The sequence below is a fragment of the Lemur catta genome, chromosome 11 (assembly GCF_020740605.2).
Source record: "Lemur catta isolate mLemCat1 chromosome 11, mLemCat1.pri, whole genome shotgun sequence".
NCBI classification, from domain to species: domain Eukaryota; kingdom Metazoa; phylum Chordata; class Mammalia; order Primates; family Lemuridae; genus Lemur; species Lemur catta.
This window is the reverse complement of record NC_059138.1, coordinates 33485074-33506073: the sequence shown is the minus strand read 5'-3', so window position 1 is coordinate 33506073 and position 21000 is coordinate 33485074. Positions and strand designations below refer to the sequence as shown.

The 21000-nt window shown below is 33.9% G+C and overlaps 1 protein-coding gene across 7 annotated transcripts in view; it reads right to left on the bottom strand.

Moving 5' to 3' along the window:
* IMMP2L (inner mitochondrial membrane peptidase subunit 2) overlaps positions 1-21000 on the bottom strand; it is a 1016843-nt gene that overhangs the window by 929063 nt on the left and 66780 nt on the right. For 6 of the 7 annotated variants that reach the window (XM_045565136.1, XM_045565139.1, XM_045565138.1 and 3 more), the window contains exon 4: positions 19780-19883. In XM_045565136.1, the coding sequence (XP_045421092.1) occupies positions 19780-19883 (104 nt within the window). Of the gene's footprint in view, positions 1-2504; positions 2646-19779; positions 19884-21000 lie in introns of those variants that run through there. The other variant, XM_045565140.1, reaches the window with a different exon arrangement.

The following is a 21000-nucleotide window of genomic DNA, read 5'->3' as shown; positions in this document are numbered from 1 at the left end:
AACTGGTAATAAAGGCATCACTCTGTGTCATATATACATCTGTTGCTCCTTTAGCCTCTCACACTTACATCTTCATCCAGAAGCATATGGTAGAGGTAGAGCATATGGATTGAGAAAGCAGGCAACTCCACTTTGAATCTTGTCTCCACACTAGACTGTGTATTACTTTACCTCTTTCTACACCAACAAAGTAGGCATAAAAATAATAGCTATGAGCATTAGCAGCTATTATTATTAATTTTTCCTCTGATGATTTGCCCTTGATCTCCACTTTAAGTCAATTTAGCCTCAATCGTTTTATGTGGAATCTATCTGCCCAATCAAATGTATGCTAGGAATATACAGAAATGCAGTCAAGTCTTTAACTTTTACCATCTAAATGACCTATTGTTCAAAAGGTCAATAAGACCTGTCACTCCTACTATGCCTGGCTCTCTGACTCCCATTTGGCAGTACATCTTCAATCCTCAAAATTTTTATTTACTTACAACTCATTTTTGATGACTTTGCTGTCAGACAATATTCTGATATGCATCAATCCCCTAGTGGGGCTATTTCCAGCTATATGTGAGATACTACACTCCCACGTGCTTCCCCAGGGTCTATTCAGGCTTTTAAAAGAGAGTTCTCAAAGCCCTCCTTCAGCCAGAGAAATGGCTCTTAATAGTGGTTTTCCTCCTAAAATACGTGTACTTGGTTATGTTTAATTGTGGGGGGAAAAGAGGTGGTGTTTGAGCCCAGGAGTCACAAAAAAAAAAAAAAAATTAAAAAGAATCAACTTCAGTAGCTTTTTAGTACAAGATAAGGAGTTAGAGAGAGAACCTGGGAAAAGAAACTCTCATCGATCTCTGTAAACTATAAGCCTCCTTTGTAAATTAAAAATAAACAAAAAAATACTTCTTTAAAAAATTCCCTTATTTGGCTTAGCAGAAGTACACCTTAGCTACAATAACTATAATGAACAGAAAGTGATTATTGTTACTGCATAAAATGGCTTTGAGATGCAGTTGTATATATTTGTGTATTTATATAAACATATTTATCAACACATCAGAAATATCTAGATCTCAAGAAAGGTTTAACTTAGAAATGAGAAGACAGTTGGCCCTCTGTATCTGAGGGTTCCACATCCATGGATTCAACCAACAGCAAATAAAAAAAAAATTATGTCTATACTGAACATGCAGACTTTTTTTTCTTGTCATTATTCCCTAAACAATACAGTATAACAACTATTTACATAGCATTTACATTGTATTAGGTATTATAAGTAATCTAGAGATGATTTAAAGCATAGGCAAGGATGTGCATAGGTCATATGCAAAAACTACACCATTTTATATCAAGGACTTCAGCATCCTCAAATTCCTCCTCAAGAGGTCCTGCAATCAATTCCTCCTGGATACCATGGGACAACTATACTAGGTATGAGTTAATAGTAGTAACTAGAGAGTTCATTAGGAGAAAACCAGTTTGACCGACTGGCAGATTAAATCACTGATTAGCAGAAGAGTAAGTGGTCAAAAGCACAGCCTCTGAGGTGAGCAGGCCTAGGTCTGAATCCTCACTCCAGCACTTACTGGGTGACTTTGGGCAAGTTACCCAATGCTGTGTGCCTCGGTTTCCTCATAGTATAATAGTAGTTCTTACCTCACTGGGCCATTGGAAAGATTAAATGAGGTAATTGAGGCAAAGTGTTTAGAACAATTCCTGACACGTAGTCAGCCCTCAAAAACTTTTAGTTCTAAAATTTCCAATTTTATATATAGTCCAGAATTATATACAGTTCTGTGAAAGATGGTATTCATTTTAAAGGGAATATTTAGTTGCAGTCTTTGGCTTTTTTCCTCCTACTTAAATGAGTCACACTGCTCACACTCATTTAAGCACAATATAAGTGATTTTACAGAATAAATGTTAAAAGATCCACTGATGTTTATATTGAAAACAATATGCCAGATCCTAAGTTCATGTCTAGACATCCTTGGAATTACAGAGACGGTAAAGTTAATCATCATTTTAAATATGATGATGGGTTATTACCTTGCTTCCCTTTTGATAAAGGGGCAAAATATTATTACTATATGCAAAAATATTCCTGTTGACAATTTATTCATTGCTGTTTATGACCTCTATCTAGTTTTCTTTCACATTAAGCAGTTAAGGTTTTAAACAAACACTCAAAGTAGAGGCAAAAATCACTTCCTCAGCCTACTTAGTACTTCTTAAAGGTTTCCCAGAAATAATACACTCGAATAAATATTTATCCTCTTCCTTGTAGCATCATAGCATTGATGTTTACACTGCCTATGGGAAGCCTGTTGCCAGCTAAGGCATACGAAGTTAACAATAACATGATTTGGCTAGAAGAAAAAATGTGCTGCATTTGAAAGAAATAACAAGTCATTTCACTAAAATATGACATGAGAATAAAGAGGCCAGGAGACAACCAATTGAAAAATATTAATGAATAGGTAACAAAGTCATTCTTTCTTACCCCAACTAGATACACTCACTGTCACAGTTATTTCTACTCACATTAGTATTCCTCGGGGGATCTACTGTTTTCCTATAAAAAGTCAGCTGACCTGTACAGCTTAACCAAGATAGTCCTCTATATTAATTTCCAAGTATAGAAAGCATACCTGTAAATAAAGCATGCATTTCATTGTTACCTGGATGTTATTAACTCTTGCTTCCTAGGGACTGAAATATCTATACAGAGATTCTTTTGAAGAGAAACAAATCTGCTTATTAACCTAATTATGGGTATCACATAAATACACCTTATATTTGCCCATGTGTTATGAGCATAGGAGTACTCCACAGGCCATACTTTCTACACTTGATGGTTAGTTTCCTCCAATAGCCATCAAGAAGTCTAAAATTTCATCATTTGCAACATTTTTAAGTCTCGACTTTCAGAGGAGAGAGAACTATAAAAGAGAGTGTTCAGAGTTAAAGATAGAACAGAAGTCTAGGACTTACATGCAATGTAAGAAGAAAATGGAATCAGCAGAAGTTCTAAGCAGGAAAGTGATATTATCCAAACTATGTTGGAAATGAGTCTGGTAGCAATGTGGAAAATGTACTAGAGGAAATAGTCAAAGAAAGAAAGATCAATGTGGCACCTGGACTAAAGCATTACAAAGAAGAAAAGAAAAATATTTAATAGATATTTTTCAGGTAGACCCAAAGAAACTGTGTCTAATTGGACATAGATGGTAAGAAAATCTACGGGTTAAAGATGACAGTGCGATCTCTAACTTTGACTTGTGACTAAGTATGATGATGCCAAGAATTCAAATAGTAATCAGAAGATGAAAACAAGTTCAATAGGAGAGAGAAGGATAGGTTGGGTTTAAGAAGTCTGCAAAATATCATCCTATAGATATATTCAGTAGACAGCTAAAAATATAGGAATGATGCTTCAGAAAGAAATCAGGTAGGCAAGGAGTCAAGAGAGTAGCAGGAAAAGGGAAAAGAGAAGAGGCCCAAGAAAGGAACCAGCAAAACAGAGCAAAAAAAAAAGGAAAAAGAAAACCAAGAAAGAATGGTATAATATACAACAAGGGACAAAAAAGTGTCAAGGAGGAAGTATTCACAATGTCCATTTCTGCTAAGAGATCAAGAAATATTTGTACTGTGGTCATTGGATTTAGCAACAAGAAAGGTGGGAATCTTTCTAAAGAATGTCTGTAGAATATTAGAGACAGAAGTCTGATTTCACTGTGCTAAGAAGACAGTAAATGACTTAAGGAATTGAAGAAAGTTCACAGACTACTCTTTCCAGATGTTTGGAAATAAAGAAGAAAAAATGTACTGATTTAGCTCTAAATCTTGACAGATTCTAGGGAGTGGAAGTCTCTGTCATTTATTGATAGAAGGGAAAAAACGAAAGGCATTAAAGCTGACTCTGAAGTCTCTAAATTTGATTCATGGGTAGAGATACGAGGATGCCATGACCTCAGCTATAAGGCCCGGTACAGTAGCCAAAAGCCACATGTGTTTACTGAACACCTGAAATGTGACCAGTCCAAATTGAGATGTGCTGAATGAAACTCACACCAGATTTTCAAGACTTTGTACTTCAAAAAATGTAAAATATCTCATTGATATTTTAATATTAATTACATGTGGAAATAATATTTTGGATTATTGAGTTAAAATATATTATTAAAATTAATTTTACTTGTTTTTTACTTTTTTTAATGTGGTACTAGACAATTTAAAATTACATATATGGCTTACAATGTATTTCTATTGGACATCCCTGAGCTAGTGAATAAATATAGATTGAAAGAACAGGATTCAGAGCAGTTCCATCAGAGCCAGCCCTATGTATCACATTAGGGTGGAAGTTAATGAAGAGGTCACCCATGACAACTTCATTTATAGTTTAAGGAAATAAGGTCCTAATTGACTAAGTGGCTCACTGAGGTCACCTAGGTAGTTAGAAACAAAACCCAGACTACAACTCAGTCCATGAGTATTACCTCTATTATTCCACCTCTTGAAATTCAGTGAAAATTTAATGGTTTAAATTTAAAAAGATAGTAGCAACAGTTATACACATTTTATTCCATGCCACATTCAATAAAATTACTTGTAAAAAAGGTAACACTCAAATATCTTAAAATAATGACCTCAATAAACAAAGAGTATCCTTTGTTTACCAATCTATAATTTAACTAATATTTTATGTCAACTTATGATTTATTTTGGTTTTGTTTTACTTTAGGCATATATACACGGGCCATCTGGAAAGTATCCAGTCATTGGTAATATAACAAGAATGGTTATGTGGCTGGATACTTTCTGGACAGCCCTCATATACGTTGAGTTTATTTCAACCCAATTCCACACTAATTTTAAGAGAATATCATCCATTTAAGTACATAACTCCTTAAAAACAGTTGCAAGAAAACATATCTGGAAAATTTCAAAGAGTTTATTTTGCAACTCTTGTGTTTATCTGCCATTTGAGAGTGATAACTTACTAAGAATTCACAGTGCTCATCAGTATAGTACTTACAGAAAATTAAAAGTCACAAAGTTCAAAATATGGCTAGAGTATATGATAATATATCATATTTCAAATTCTGGCAAAAATTTAACGTCCTACTTTGCCCAATGAAACCGTCAAAGACATTATATTGTAGGTCAACCACAATTCTAGAATCACCAATTACAATCAAAATCTTTGGCTGTAATTTCTCTAATACTTCAAGCTACTATAAATCTATTTATATTTCCCACATAAGAAAGGGCACAATAAAAAAATTAAATTGTCTTTTCATGCTAATTGTCCATGTAAAATTGAAAAATAAACATCACTTTAAACTGTACATAGTACTTAACTTTGTGAGGTAGATTAATAAGCTAATAACTGCCAGATCATTGTAGTTATCCTCTTTGAAGAGCTGTTGCTCCAAAATACAGTGTTGATAAAAATGAATAAATATTATTTGATTAAATAGCATGCTTATTTCATTCTACATATACACCCTATATTTACTTTAACAAATATTAACTACTACTGGTATTCTAAAATGACACTATTGAGAGTAATAAAAATAAAGAATGCCAGCTGCATTTCTTGATTATCTGGTGCTAGATCAATGTATCACATGGATAAAAGGCTGATGCAAATCTAGCAAATAGGCCGGGCGCGGTGGCTCACGCCTGTAATCCTAGCCCTCTGGGAGACCGAGGCAGGTGGATCGCTCGAGGTCAGGAGTTCGAGACCAGCCTGAGCGAGAGCGAGACCCCGCCTCTACTAAAAATAGAAAGAAATTATCTGGACAACTAAAAATATATATAGAAAAAATTAGCCGGGCATGGTGGCACATGCCTGTAGTCCCAGCTACTTGGGAGGCTGAGGCAGTAGGATTGCTTGAGCCCAGGAGTTTGAGGTTGCTGTGAGCTAGGCTGAAGCCACGGCACTCACTCTAGCCCGGGCAACAGAGTGAGACTCTGTCTCAAAAAAAAAAAAAAAAAAACAAATCTAGCAAATAGAGTTAGATATGCCCAGGGTGACTACACTTTCCAAAGAGGAGTTTTCAATTTTGATCTAAATGTTTTCTTTTCTTTGCCTTGTCCCACTGTCATCTATTCTTATTAATAGTAAAGCTCAATCCAACATGGAGTTACAGAGAATCACTGCTCCTTCAACACTGGCAGACAGAATCACATTTCAGTGTTTATGTCAACCTACTTCATAGGAAGAATAACTGGACAGTCAACGGTGATGGAATTGCATAAGCATTTATGGTAGATTCAATATGGATATTCTAGAGAATATTTACCAAAAGCAACATTTGATAGGCCTTTAATTTGGTATAATGCCTAAAATTTGGTAGGAAGGATTTTATTTCCTTAATTCTCAGAGCATTACTAAGAGATAAAGACACAAAATTCAGTGACGGTCTTTAATTTCTTTTACTGTCAGTGAAAATCTGGCTGTGTTTAGAACTTCTCTGGTGCAGGCTAATACGTAATTTAGTTTTTTTTCTTTATCAGTAGACTTGACTAATACGTAATTTAAACATCGTTATACCTATGTGAGGCCAAGCTTAGACACCATGTTCAACACCAACAAAACCACTTACCACCTCTTCCATACAACTGTTCACTTGTGTCTTGAAATTTTTGTACATGCCATGTCTAAAATCATCTTGCTTCTTCACTGGTCAAGTATGTACCACTCATCTTTAAAATCTAGTTTCAAATTCACAACTATTTTTCTTCAGCCCTTCTACCTCCAGTAACTCATTTGTTTCAGTATCGTTAGAACAGCTGTTCAGGTGGCTTTAAAAATTCATTGCATACCCATGTGTCTTTGTCTCATCTCTACTTTGATCATAGGACATACATGAGTAGAAACTGTTTGCTATTTCTGTTGTGCCACCTGACATTTACCACTGCACGCTGTTAAACTAGTTAAGTTCAACAATCAAACAAACAAACCCTGATGTGTAGTGTCTGGCAATTTTCATGGTATAAATACTCCCACCATGGCTATTTCAAATTAGCAACATGAAGTTACTGAATGCAGAGTTGGGAAGAGATGCTCAAACTGACTTTTGAGAATGAATACAAGCAACTATACCATGCTTGACACAATTGCTGATTTACTGAACATGAAGCTTCCCTACTAATATGCCCACATGTCACGTTTTTGACAAGTTTCAAAAATGTCTATTTTCAATTTTGTCTTATTCAAGACACATCCATCCACTAGAATAATAAGCTCCATGAGGAGAGTACTTAGCTTGTCTGTTTTGTTTACTGCTATATCACCAGTGGCTAATTCTGTGCACAAAGTAGACACTTAGAAAATATTTGCCAAAACAAAAAAATTGTCAATATTTTTAAATACAACAAAATATTATTATATAGGTATCTAGTAGAAGTTGCAATCTGCCTCACATTACAAAATAAATTTAACCTATGCATGTGGAAAATAAAATAATCACAAAGAAAAGAGCTTTCAAGTTTAAAAATACCTGAGAAGTTATCAGATACAATCCCTTCATTTTACTAAAAATGAGAACTGATTCACAGAAGTTAATATACTCAGTGCCAGAGTGAGCCTAGAACCCAGGTTTCTTGGTATCTGGTTCAAATCTTTTTTAACTATATAATTATTACTGACCCTTAAGTTATTGTCTATTTGAGCGAATAACCTGTGACAAAGCTGCTAATATTTTGGAAATTAGACTTTTTCATTGGTTTTAAGCACTAATATACAATGCAGAACTACATTTGATACAGTATCTAATAAAAGCCAAGCCAAGCTAATTGTAAGAATATCAGCAACAAAAAAGGCTATAATTATAAAGAATATTTCTGTATATATCAGATGACCTTTTCCTCAATATAACATCATAGGAGGTGAAATGAACCCAAGTTTTTATCCATGCCATCTTTAAATTTGGAATCATTTCTGAATTTAATTACCTTAGTTACTATCTCCTCCATCTGATCATTAGTACAGAGGTCATATAAAATTAGACCTTTATTGATTCCAGAAACAATTGCCAAGATCTTCCCACAATTTAAGATTTACAGATACATAAGGCATAAACTGTAAAAATAGTCAAGAATCTATTATCATTATAATATTCTAATTACTATATATATACTTTAATTAGAGAAGAAAAAATTTTACATAATATTTAAGATTTTTGCCTATAAGTTTTCAATGAGTCCTAACCTGAGATAAACTTATAAGCATCATAATATCCTATACTGAATTTCTTTTAATGGTTCAATTAGGCTGACAAAGGTGTTTCTATTATAAAACAGATGAGTAAAACAGAATCCAAATTTAAAGAACTGAGCTGGGCACAGTGGCATGTGCCTGTAGTCTCAGCTACTTGAGAGGCTGAGGTGAGAGGATAGCTTGAGCCCAGGATAGCCCAGGCAACAGAGTGAGACTCTGTCTCAAAAATAAATAAATAAAATAAATAAATAAATAAACACAAATATTAAAAAAATAAAAGAACCGATCAATAACTCAAAAAAATTATTGCTAACATTACAGTATTTTAACCAGTTATAGATGATAGATATCCTTCTCATAAATTATTTTTCTCCATTTAAAAATCCACAATGATAAATTGTGCTAAAGAATCATACCTCCTTGAAAATAACTAAAAATATTACTTCCCCATTTCTAAATCAAAAGTGAATATTCAAAGATAATTGCAGGAGGTTCAGTTCATTAGCCAATATTCCCCTAATACCTAAGGCAGTTTTCTGATTTTTTTTTCAGTATGATCTTATTACTGCCTAATTATCCATATTGCTTTCCTTCCTTTTTGTTAAACTGAAATTCACCCAAGCAGTTTAACCTTTCATTTAGAATCATTAAATACAACTCCCTCCTTCACTAATAATTGGACTCTTTCTTTATTAACTGATTTCCCCCCTTGATTTATTACAAGTCTTTTTTGCCAAATTTGGATCCATTCTGTTAATACATTCTTTACCTTCTTTCAACTCAATTAACACACTGTCACTATTACCAAAGCATTCCTATTATTTCTTCAAGTTCTTATTGCTCTTTAAAGATCCTCTAGTAGAATAATGAATTTTTAATAAACCTGGAATATTTTAATGACTGTTATTTAATTCTATGGTAAAATTTATGTGAGACATACTATTCTTCACACTGAAATGTGTCCTACTGTATTGTCATAATACTATATGGTAACTTTCCAAATCCAAATATACAAATCTTGGCCATGTAACTTATGACCTCTAAAAGCACAGAAAGCCATATTATAATTATCATATCCGTAGCAAAATCAAACTAAGTTAGCTTCTCCGTCAGCAGTTCCAGCATCCATACAATTTTTAATAAAGTGAAACCTATACTTTTACCATCAGCAAATATTAATATAACCTCTGAGTATGAGTAAACCTGTCACTAGATTATGCTAAGTAGTAACCTTTTATAAGATGAGGCACTGAGATTTCTCATTAATGGAAATAAATAATTTTTTTAAAAGGTATTCTCGTTCTCTTCTGGGAAAGAAATGTTTTCCTGAGCTCCAAAGTACTGATAAAATTTGGTGGCTGTCGCTTTAAGTCCTTTCCCTTTCTTATCAGCCACAGACACATTTCCCAGCAACTGCCACCTCCACTCACCAAAAACAGTGCCTTTTTTTTTCTAAAAGGAAAAGAAAAATGGGAGGGTAACTGCTGACCTTGGATCAAATAAGGTTATGTTTAAGTTTAATTTTTGAGATTTCTTCCACATTTTTAGGACCTAAGTTATGAAACAGAATATAAAATGTAGCATCTTTATTTTGCAAGAACAACTGAACAGAGTATTTACTGATAGGAAATGCATCTTAAGTTGACAACACAAATGGAGATAACAAGAAGACATTTAACCATTAAAATCTTAAAAACTCTACTACCAGAATAAATTACAAAGAATAAAGAAATGCAAGTTTTCTACAACTCTCTTATTTTGAATAATTTTAAACAATAGGAAAGGAATTTGATCTTTCTCTTGTAAAACATCTACTTCCCAACTTTTATGTTTTCAATTTTCAATAATTTCAACTAAAAACATAATCTTGATAAGCACATATTCATTTAATGTCTTTAACCAATAAACATGTGGTGTTTACAGTCTCCTATCTATTCCAGAATTTGTCTAATGTGTCAACATGGCTCTTTGTCTTTAAAAAATTTCAGATCAGTTTTACCTCCAACTTCAAAAGCATACAACGTATTTTTCTGACATTCTGAGGGATTGATTATGATGTCCAGCTTCCTAACAATTCTACCTTGATCCCTAAACTATTTTCACGCAATTTTTCGAATGCAACAAACCTTCGTGATCAACTATTCTATACTTCTTATTTTGCAGATGCTAAAATTGGCCCAAAGAATAGTTATAATAAGATAACCTGTCCCAGGTTACTCAACCATTTAATAAGTGATACAACTGAAAGTAGAAGCAACATCTCCCAAAGCTTCGGCCCATATTCCTGCACTGCAGAACAGGTAGATACAGGCTTTTGGATTTGTCTCACGGAAAAGAAAATAGTAATGTTTAATTAGTTAGGCAATTACTTAAATAAAATCAGTGTTTTTCAAACACTTAATAATGTTTTGTAAAAGTTCCTTGAACATATTACAGGTAGTTTTAGAACTGTTTTGTATTTTTTGTTGCTTAACATGATTTTTATTGCCATTGTAACAAATTACACCAAATTTAGCAGTTTTCAATAACACCCATTTATTCTCTCACAGTTCTCCAGGACAGAAGTCTGGTGTGTTTGGCTGGGTACTCTGCTTAGTGTCTCACAAGAACATTATTCAAGGTGATAGTTGGTCTGGACATTCTAGGAGAATCCATTTCCAGGCTTATTAGGTTGTTGAAAAAATTCTGTGTGGTTGTAGGACTGAGATCCTTGTTTCCTTGCTGGCCTTTAGCAACATTTCATACTTAGCTTCCTGAGGTAGCCTGCTTTCCTCTGCTCATGGTCCCTAAATCTTCAAAGCCAGTAACAGTGTGTTGACTTCTTGTGCTTTGGATCTGACTTCTTATGCTATATCTCCCTTACTTCCTTTCTGCTTCTACCTTTAAAGGTGATTACACTGTGCCCAGCTGGATAATCCTGTATAACCTCTCTATTTTAAGGTCAGCTGATTAGTAACCTTAATCACATCTGCAAAGTTCCTTTGGCAATGTAAGGTACCTTATTCAAGGACACAATATCTCATCATATACACTGTCCTGAGGATTCAAGTATCCTGGGAACCAAAATTCTACCTACCATACTTAGCACATATTTTATTGATGTTACCTTAAGGAAATGTGACTGTTTTCTAACAAATCATATTGCTCAAACTCTAACAAAAAAATAACTTATCAACCCCAACATTTATATGTCCATTTCCCAGGAATGACTTTGATTGGCCCAGCTTAGGTCCCGTGCCCACCCCTGCACCAACCACCAGAACTGGCTTCATGGGGATGTGACCAGTGCAGTCATACATGGGCCTGTGCTCAGAAAGGCCCCACACTTGGGGCTTAATGCTCTCAAGTTGCCATTTTGAAATTCTAAACACTTTGAATTTGTTTTGTAAGTGAAGCTCAGGAGAACAATTGAGCATGTGCTGAAGCTTGCCTGAAAAAAATGAAAAAAAAGTATTTCTCTTTCATTTTTAAAGAATATTTCCAATAGGTACAAAATTCTAGGTTGAGAGATTTTTTTTTCTTTTACCACTTTAAAGATGTCATTCAGCTCTTTCCTGTCTTCTGTCAGTTGAAAAGTTAGCTATAGTTTTGCTTCTTTGAAGTTAATACATCTTTTTGTCCTTTTAAGATTTTTCTCTCTGTCTCTGGTTTTCAGTAGTTTCACTAACTTGTACTTTAAATGTGGTTTCACTGTATTTACGCTGATAGTGCTTTTGATTCTGTGGGTTGATATCTTCCATTAGTTTTGGAAAATTCTTCATCTTAATCTATTCAGATATTGCTTACTCCTCATTTCTTCTTTCTTGTTCTTCTGGGACTCCAATTAGATGGTAGTCAGCCTTTTTCATTATTACACTATTTACACTATTGTGTGTTGAATTCATTTTTGCCCCCCATACTCCAAACATATATTTTCTAACTGACCTAAAACCCAGTTCACTAATTCTCTCCTCAGCTGTGTTTAATTTGCTACAAAACTCATCTATTGAGTTCCTCATTTTAGTTACAGTAGGTTTCACTTCTAGAATTCCTTTGAATTCTTTTTACAACTTCTCATTCTCTGCTGAAATGATCTTTTTAAAATGTATTTTAAGATGATTTTTTAAAATACATTGATTATAATTATTTTATAGTCCATATCTGATCTTTGCAATAACTGGATCACCAAGAGATTGTTTCTACAGTGATTGTTTTATTTTGTGTTTATTCATCCTAGCTTATGATATTTATCGTATAATATTTTATTAAATGTCAGGTGTTCTGCACAAAAAAATTACAGAAACACTGCATGAAGTCTCCGGATTCTGGCATCGACAGAGAGTTTAAAAGTAAAGGTAGATCACCTTAAAACCAGGATTTAGTTTATCATAGGCTGCATTTCAATTTTTGTAAGTTGTGATCTATTTCTAGTGCTTTCTAACTCCTAGGATATAACCCTTCAGAGATCCCAATGAAAAGCTTAGAGTGTTCTACCAGGGTCCCTCCTCCTCCTCCCTGAATTCTAGTCTCTGACTCCCTAGTGCTGTGAAACTACCAAAAATTGTGCTCACCATCCCCCCATCTTAGCTGCTACTGCTTGGCCTCTCAACGTAATGGCTCACTTCAACGTGTTTCCCTTCATTCTTAGATCTTTACCCCTTCATAGTGCTCCAGTGCCTTTAGATTTTTAAGTTCAGCTTTCTCATTTTTCTCAGTATGGGCCTTAGTTTGAAATAAACTAGTCCATTATAGCTATAAATGGAAATCAGGTTCTGAGTGATCTCAGTGGCCTATCTTTATGTATGCCTCTATAACTTAATGATTCCAAAAGTATTTTAGATAGGTTGGCATACCTATGTGATAGTTTACTTGCCTTGTGTTATATTTCTTACTTGAAACCTAAGCTGTTTACTGCTCTAAAATCTTAATTCTCTGTTATAATTTTTATTTAAACATATTTAAAATGCTTCTCAACAGCTCAATAAATATAACTCCTTACATAAAACATATGATGTGTATGTGGGAGGTCCTTCTTTGTAAACGCTGTCTTGCACTTGTTTTTTAAAATATAAGTAACAGTGTTCTCAGAGACTGCATTTTTTCAAGTTAAAATAAACACAGTTATAAATGTAATTGCTCACTATTTTATAGAATGCTACCTGTATAACTTTGTTCTTTTATAACTTCTAGTTATTGCTCAAAGGATGCAAAATTTATAAAGCGGGATGAGCAGAAGCAATGGATATCTTCTACAGTGATATTACCATAGAATCTCAATAATTCAAAATTGAAATTTATGATCACTGAAACATTTCTAAGCTGTAATTTGTCTCTGAACTAAGAAAATGTTTTATTATGAAATTAAATGTGTAAACATTGTGAAGGCAGTTTATCCTATTCAAGAAAGCAAACTGCCATGCAGGACTGCCTTAAGGACACCAACTTTTCGTATGCTTATGAATAGCACTGAAAAAGTCAGTGTAGACTATATCAAGTAATAGCATTTTATATAAAATATCTCATTTTAAAGAAAAAATATCATTTGTAGATATACTTAGTAATGAATGCAAATTACTATGGATAATTAAAAGTGCCAAAAACTAAATCTCTTCAAAATAAACTGAAACACAAGATTTCACTCCCCAGCATTTTACTGTCAGTTAAAAACAAAAAAACAAACAAACAAAACCTAGGAACCTAGGCACTTTGTCCTGCCTATAGAATCTTTCTTTGAAAGTCATGGTCTTCCTATATTTGTGTTCCTAAATGTACAGTATTACCTATAAACTCGGAGAAATATTTGGCTATAAACAAAAAATTGGGGAATGAGTACAGATAGAACAGATAAGTGTACACAATTATATTTTCACAGCTCAACTGATAAATGGCTTTTAATACAATTATGGGTCATTATTCAGCATGACCATTGCCCTGGGCATTTCTTTCAAAACATGAATTTCCTTTTTTAGCAGGCTCCAAATAATTTCCCTTGGTGGGTCAAGGGACCTTTATATATTTACAAGCATTCAAGACACAAAGGAATTAGCACCTTTCATTTTTTCATAAAGGCTCTATTCTATTTTATCTATTTCCCTGGCTCAAATCTTCATAATTCCTTGCTCATATTAACTGCTAGAGATTAGCCATCACACTGACCATTTGTCTGAAGGTGGCAACTAGTTTAGCCTGACACAAACCAGCTTTGAAATTACATGCATACTATATGTTCATAATAAAGTATTGTTGCTATTAATGAAGAGACTGCTGTACATTTCAGGAACCACTGTATCAGAAATTTGATGACAGAAATTGGAACAAGAGATGACATACCACGGCCAGCATGACTTCTTTGCTGAGAATGGGTAAGTTGCTCAACCACACCATCACACCACAATATAGAGAGGCATTATAGTATGATCACTAAGAACATAGCTTTGGTGTGAGGTGTTTCAAACCTTTGCTCTGCCATTTACTTACCATGTCCTTAAGCAAGTTACTGAACCTCTATGCTTCAGTGTTCTCATCTATAAAATGGGGATAACGACAGCATGCATTTTATTGGATCTTTTTAAAATTGAGAATTAAATAAAAATAGATTTAGAACTCTTAGCTCAGTGGCTACAAAATAAACAATCAATAAATATTTTAAAAAACTATTATGGCTATTTTTTTCTCTCTCTGTTAGATTACTTATCTTTTTCCCTTTGTCTTTGAATCTGATCACTCCAACATTTTCCCCAACCCAGTGTTTACTTGCCTTTGGAAGTCTACCTTTGCTTCATAGCAACTACCTTAGTGTGTCCCACCTCAGACTTTGGGATTTCATCTTAGTTCACCTTAGACCCACTCCAGGGAAGCAGCAACGTATAATGGAAAAAGGTTCAGATACAGCATTGTCCAATAGAAATATAATACATGTCACATACTTAATTTTAAATTTTCTACTAGCCACATTTAAAAAGGAAAAATAAATAGGTGTAATTTTAATGATATATTTATTTTCCTGAAAATGTCCAAAATGTTATCATTTTAACTAGTGGCAGTAGCTACATTTCAAGTGCATAATAACTACATGTGCCCACTATATCAGACAGTACAGGTTTAGAGTCAAGTGGACCTAGATTCAAATTCTGGCTCTACTATTTATTTGCCATTTACTTGCTCTGAATCTCATTTCCATGATGTTAAAAATAACTATATCCAGATATGAGAACTAAATAAAAAGGGCATACCCAAGGTACTCAGCACAATGCCTGTACCCAAGATGCTCATTAAATGATAATTCCTTCACCCTGACCTTCTCCTCTGGAACTGAACAGTGATTCAATATAGTGAAATCTGTGATCTAGCCCTTTTTCTTTCCCTTCTATCTTTACTACAAACTGTGGCCTTCCCCCGCCCCCTACCTGCACAGCTCTCCTTCCTTGCTTCCTAGCAGTTATAAATTTGACTAGGCAGACTTATTTGTAGAAGACATGGGCCCTTTTAGCCATGGCGCAAGTATGTGGTCTCAAGAAACTGAACAGACCTGTGCCTGAAAGACCCTACAATCTCCTCTTCCTCTGCCCCTGTCTCATCCACCTCCTCAGCTGGCCCTGCTGCCTACTCAGCCAGAGTTTCTCCCTCATTCAGCCGCTACCACTGCTGTAGCCTCCTCAGCAACTGCCATCAACATCACTGCTCCTCCATTTGAAAAGAGACTGGCCTCAAACTTGAAAGAGGTTGAGCAGCATTCTGCAAAATAACTAGCCAGTACCCTTCAAAAGTGTCAAGGTCATAAAAGAAAAAGAAAGACTGAGGAACTGTCATAGATTGAAGGAGACTAGAAAGACATGAAAAATAAAAATGAAATATGGGATCTTAGATGGGATCATGGCCCAAAAAAGGATACTTAGTGGGAAAATTTGAGTTAGGTCTAGAGATAAGCTAAAAATATTGTATGGATGTCAATTTTCTGGTTTCAATAATTGAACTATGGTTGTGTATAAGTTAATATTAGAGAGTCTCTGGGAACTCTCTGTACTACTTTTGCAACTTTTCTTTAAAAAAATAAAAATAAAGTTAAAACACTTTTAAATGTGATTATCTGGAACTTTATTACGAAAGAACCTCTGTCCCAGTGGACTTGTTGAACAATACATATTATTGTGAAATAGTGCTACTTGTATATTAAGCCTATTGCAATAAGGCCGTCACATAGGTTAATGAGAAGTCAATTCTAAGGTATAGAAAATCCACCTTAATCACCGCTATTAGTTTGTAAATCCACTAAGAGAGTATGAGCCCTCAGCGACACTGAGGACTTGATGACAGCAAATCATATTTTTTACAACCAGCAATGTTATTTAATCAATATATCTTTCAAATTAACATTACTGAATAACATGCTTAAACAATAGCTCCACTGTGACCAAGTTTTAACAGAAAAAAGAGATACAATAAGGAAGAGATGCAAAGAAACATATCCCAATATGCATCTACCTCCCTCTCCTAGACCTCTCATGCTTTAGGAAACAGAATTGGTTGACAGGCTCTGAACAAAACCCTTTGTAATAGAAGAAAAAGTCTGTTCTGCTAGAGCATGTGTTTCTGTAACATGAATTACCATAAACATAACATGAGTTAACATAGACAACAGGTAAATGGAAAAAAGATTTCAATGTAATGCAGAAGTCACATTCGTTCATATGTGATTTGTTTTTCCCCAGTCATTAATGTTTTGCCTCATTAGTAACAGCAACCGAAGGCCAAGTACACTAATGGCAGCAACCCAGGAAGGAACCCGTATTACACATTCGACCCTTCTCTCTTAGAAGCGCTTATTGCAAAGTTAAACCATCCTGATCTTTGTTTAAATTTTTTTTATAAATAAATAAATAAAACAAAGTAACGCAAAACAATGAGCAGAAAATACATCTCTGTGTCAGCATATTTTGTACAAAGCTTAGAAGCTTTTTCCTACTTGTAACTTCTGATTATAATGTCTTTCTGCCCTTTTGTCCATAGTTAGCCTCATCCCTTCCTTATTTCACCTATAATCAGGCTACCTTCACCATTTATGTCTTAACTAAAATAAAAAATGCTACTTTTACTGCAGTTTATTTATCAGAAATTTCATGTCCTAAACCGTTAGTATTTTTATTGGGATTGTGATTGTTTCCATTAGTGTTCTGGTTACAAAGTTATACAAGCCCTACTAATTTAAATATGGATTTGCAAACTGTAAATTTTCCACAAATCTATATATAATATTATAGTAGAAATGCTATTAATATATTTCCATACATTCTGAATACATCAAACACCATCCCAGGATTTTTTAAACATAAAAAGGTCATACTACTTTGTTTCCAAAGATTACTTATGTATCAATGAAGCATTATTAATGTTAATTTCTAAACAAAATGATAAAGTACTTTCTATATTTAGCTTTATACTCCACAATCAGATATGCATTTCTGTATTAGTCACTTATTTATTAAATACATAGGATGTTCCAATGTAGTAATGAAAATTATCATCTGTTAAAATCATACTGATGCATTTTGTAAGAAAAATATTCAATGTTGTTTGACATGAATTAAATGTATATTATGAATTTTAATCAAACCAACATCACTCTTTTAAAATCAAACAGTCTATAAATTAAGGATAATATAAGGATATGTGTCTAGAAAGCATTTTTGCTCATAAAACTAAAAAGATACTTTAAATAGTGGTTTTTATAGTATTGCATCATGCTAAAAAAGAATTTAGTATCAGACTTTTTGTTTCTTTCTCAAAAAAAGCAATAATATTGCTTCATGATTATTTGTTATTAAATAATATAATAGCAATAACTAAGCATTCTTTTATTTAAATGGCTCCTACTAGCAACATGCATTATAAAAGATTGTTATTTATACATAACAAAGATATAGCACATAAATGACTCATTAAAAATACAGTTCACCTGGAATAGCTGTAATTTATTATATAAACTCCAATATGAATATAATGTTTTTAAATTCATTATTTAATAAATATAAATCACTTTATTATTTACATAAAAGAATAGCATTCTCTCTTTAACATCACCCATGATATGGTAGGGTACTTTTATGGACCCATGTAACCTTGAATTTCAAGGAGCTTTTTAAAATTTTTCAATTACCTATTCAAATTCCCTTGCTTAGAGATAGTGAGCATGTTTCCCATAAAAAAAAAATACCACACTATTGTCTGCATATAGTATGACCTCTTTCACTTGAGTAGGTATCCTCTCCATCACCAACTAAGTGAGGATGGAACCTTGTCAAACCAAAGGCAAAAGAATAATGAGCATACGACAAGCTAACCCAGCATGGAAAGGTTAAGGCAGTTGCAAAAATAGTACTCTGGATGACAAAATAAAAGTACACTCCAAAGAGTAGGTTAATATTAAAGAAAGCACTTAAAACCTGAGAAGCATTTAATACCCATCCTTGCATGTCTGCCACACAAACTTCCACTTGAATTTATCTACTTCATTAGCTACTAAGTAGATTTGGTTAATATGTTTTCAAATGAATCCTGATAAAACAGTCTTGAAAGAGACATATTTATAGAATATCTGTTTCCACAAAGCACTAGCCAAAGGTAAGTATGAACAAGTAGATAATGTTTTACTTTTACCAAACAATTATAAATTATCATCCAACAAGAAAGAAAAAGCCATTCCAACTCAAGAATCAGAAATATAAATTGGAAAAGTCTACCCAACAATAAGTTTTTACTATAACTAAAACAAATGGCAGTAACATTGCTACATTGGTTGCTACCCCAGTGCACTAACTCTCATAACAGGGAATCATAATAAAACATTTTTATAAGTAGCTGAAACCAGAAGAAATTAGGCAGGTTCAGCTGCAGTCTTCCCAGTGTGAATTTACTTCTAAAACAAACAAAAATTTCAAATCTAAACCATTCAAGCATGTACTAGGACTATGCATTATATCATCATGTCAGTTACACACACTTTGACATTCCTTTTCTACAATAAGACTGGAATGAAATTTTTGTTCCTGACCAGTCATAACATTTTAACAGAGAAACAGCGCCACCTTTTGGTCCCAAACAGAAGCCTCCAGTACTATTCTCAAACTTCCTTTTTCATTTAAACTCCTGATTTATATATAAATGTCAGAGAACTTCATGTCATAATTATCACCTTCTAGCAATACTTTTGAGCTATACAAACATTGGGGTAACAAAAGTTGCTTATTAAGATGCAAACTTTCAAAATATTCCAAAGTAATACCAAATGCATGTATTTGGGATCAGTATAATAATTCTAATCAACATTTCATTGAACACATTAAGTCGAATCCAAAATCCAAAATCTCAATCAACTAATATATTCTAAACATAAAAGAAAAAAATTCTCTTTTATAGCACTGTTATATTTCAAAATTGATTTTTAAAAAATACATTATATTTAAAATATTTTCATTAATTGAATGATTAGCAATAGTATTAACAATGGATTACCAGTTAAATCAGCATAAGTACAAATAATTTTATATACAAATAGAGTATGCTTATGAATTACTTACACCAATGATACAATGTCACCACGTTGTACTTCAAAATTCCTCACTTTCCAGTGGTTCAAAAGTACCACGTCAGATGACTGGCTCCCTCCAGGATTCAAAGAAGGCTAGAAAATAAGGAGAAAGAGACACATCTATCATTTGTATTTTTCAATCTTCATGGTTCCTTGCACTTCATAGCTTGAGTGGAGTACAATAAAACACTTCTAATATAGTACCTTTCAATAAATTGCTGTTCTAAAGTAACTGCAAATGATGAGTTTTCAAAAAGGCTCATCGGGATTCTTCACATATGAGCCAGAAAAATAAATTACCAATACTTATTTGAAAGGAAAATGTGCTAGATATTCAAATCTTTACTAAACTGTAATAAAGAGGTATGGAAACCTTTAAGAAGGATTTAAAAATATGAGGAAGAAGTGAGTCAAAGCTTCCAACACAATATTCAGATAGGATCTAATTCCACAGCAGGACACATCATTGTTCCAACTGGGCAAATGAGGACATAATCTCAAATGAACCAGAAAAACACCCCTATGAAGAACTGAAGGGAGCAAAAACAACATGCAGTGGGATAATCGTAAAAAATATAGGGATTTCCCACCTTGACCTCCCTTTTCTCGAGAAAGCGTGTACCAAGGATCCTGGTCCCAGTTTGAACATAATACATGGCCTTCATCCTAGGATTCAGACAACTCTAGCTAGCTGTGCCTGAGGATTAATGGAGCAAGAACTGAGAAACATTTAAACATGTAAGAATTTATCTGAAGGTCAGGAACTTTATAGGCACAAAAATTTGACTGGGGAACCATGAAGCCAACATATCTTGTCATTAGGACAGGGGCATACACAAAGCCAATGGAAAACAAATCTGACACCTGAGGTAAGAACGGTGAGACAAAAAAAAAAAGAAAAACTAAGAGCTCTCTCACTGTTGACTCTCTGAGAATGCCCCCATGGGAAGCAGTAACTTCTGTGGTGATGGGAAACGTGCTAAACTGAGGCTGTCTGCCTTCACTGAAGTGCCGTTGACAGCAACAAGTGGAGACATAACCACAGCAAGTTGGGCAGAAGTGAGGAACACAGTGAATGTCAGGCAACCGCCATTCCCTGGAGCAGTAGTGACATACCCTTTTGTGAATATTCTTGGAATTGTTTGCAGATTTTCTACAAAGCACGCATGGGTCAAAATGTCAAAATTCTGCATGGAGGCTAATGCTGGCC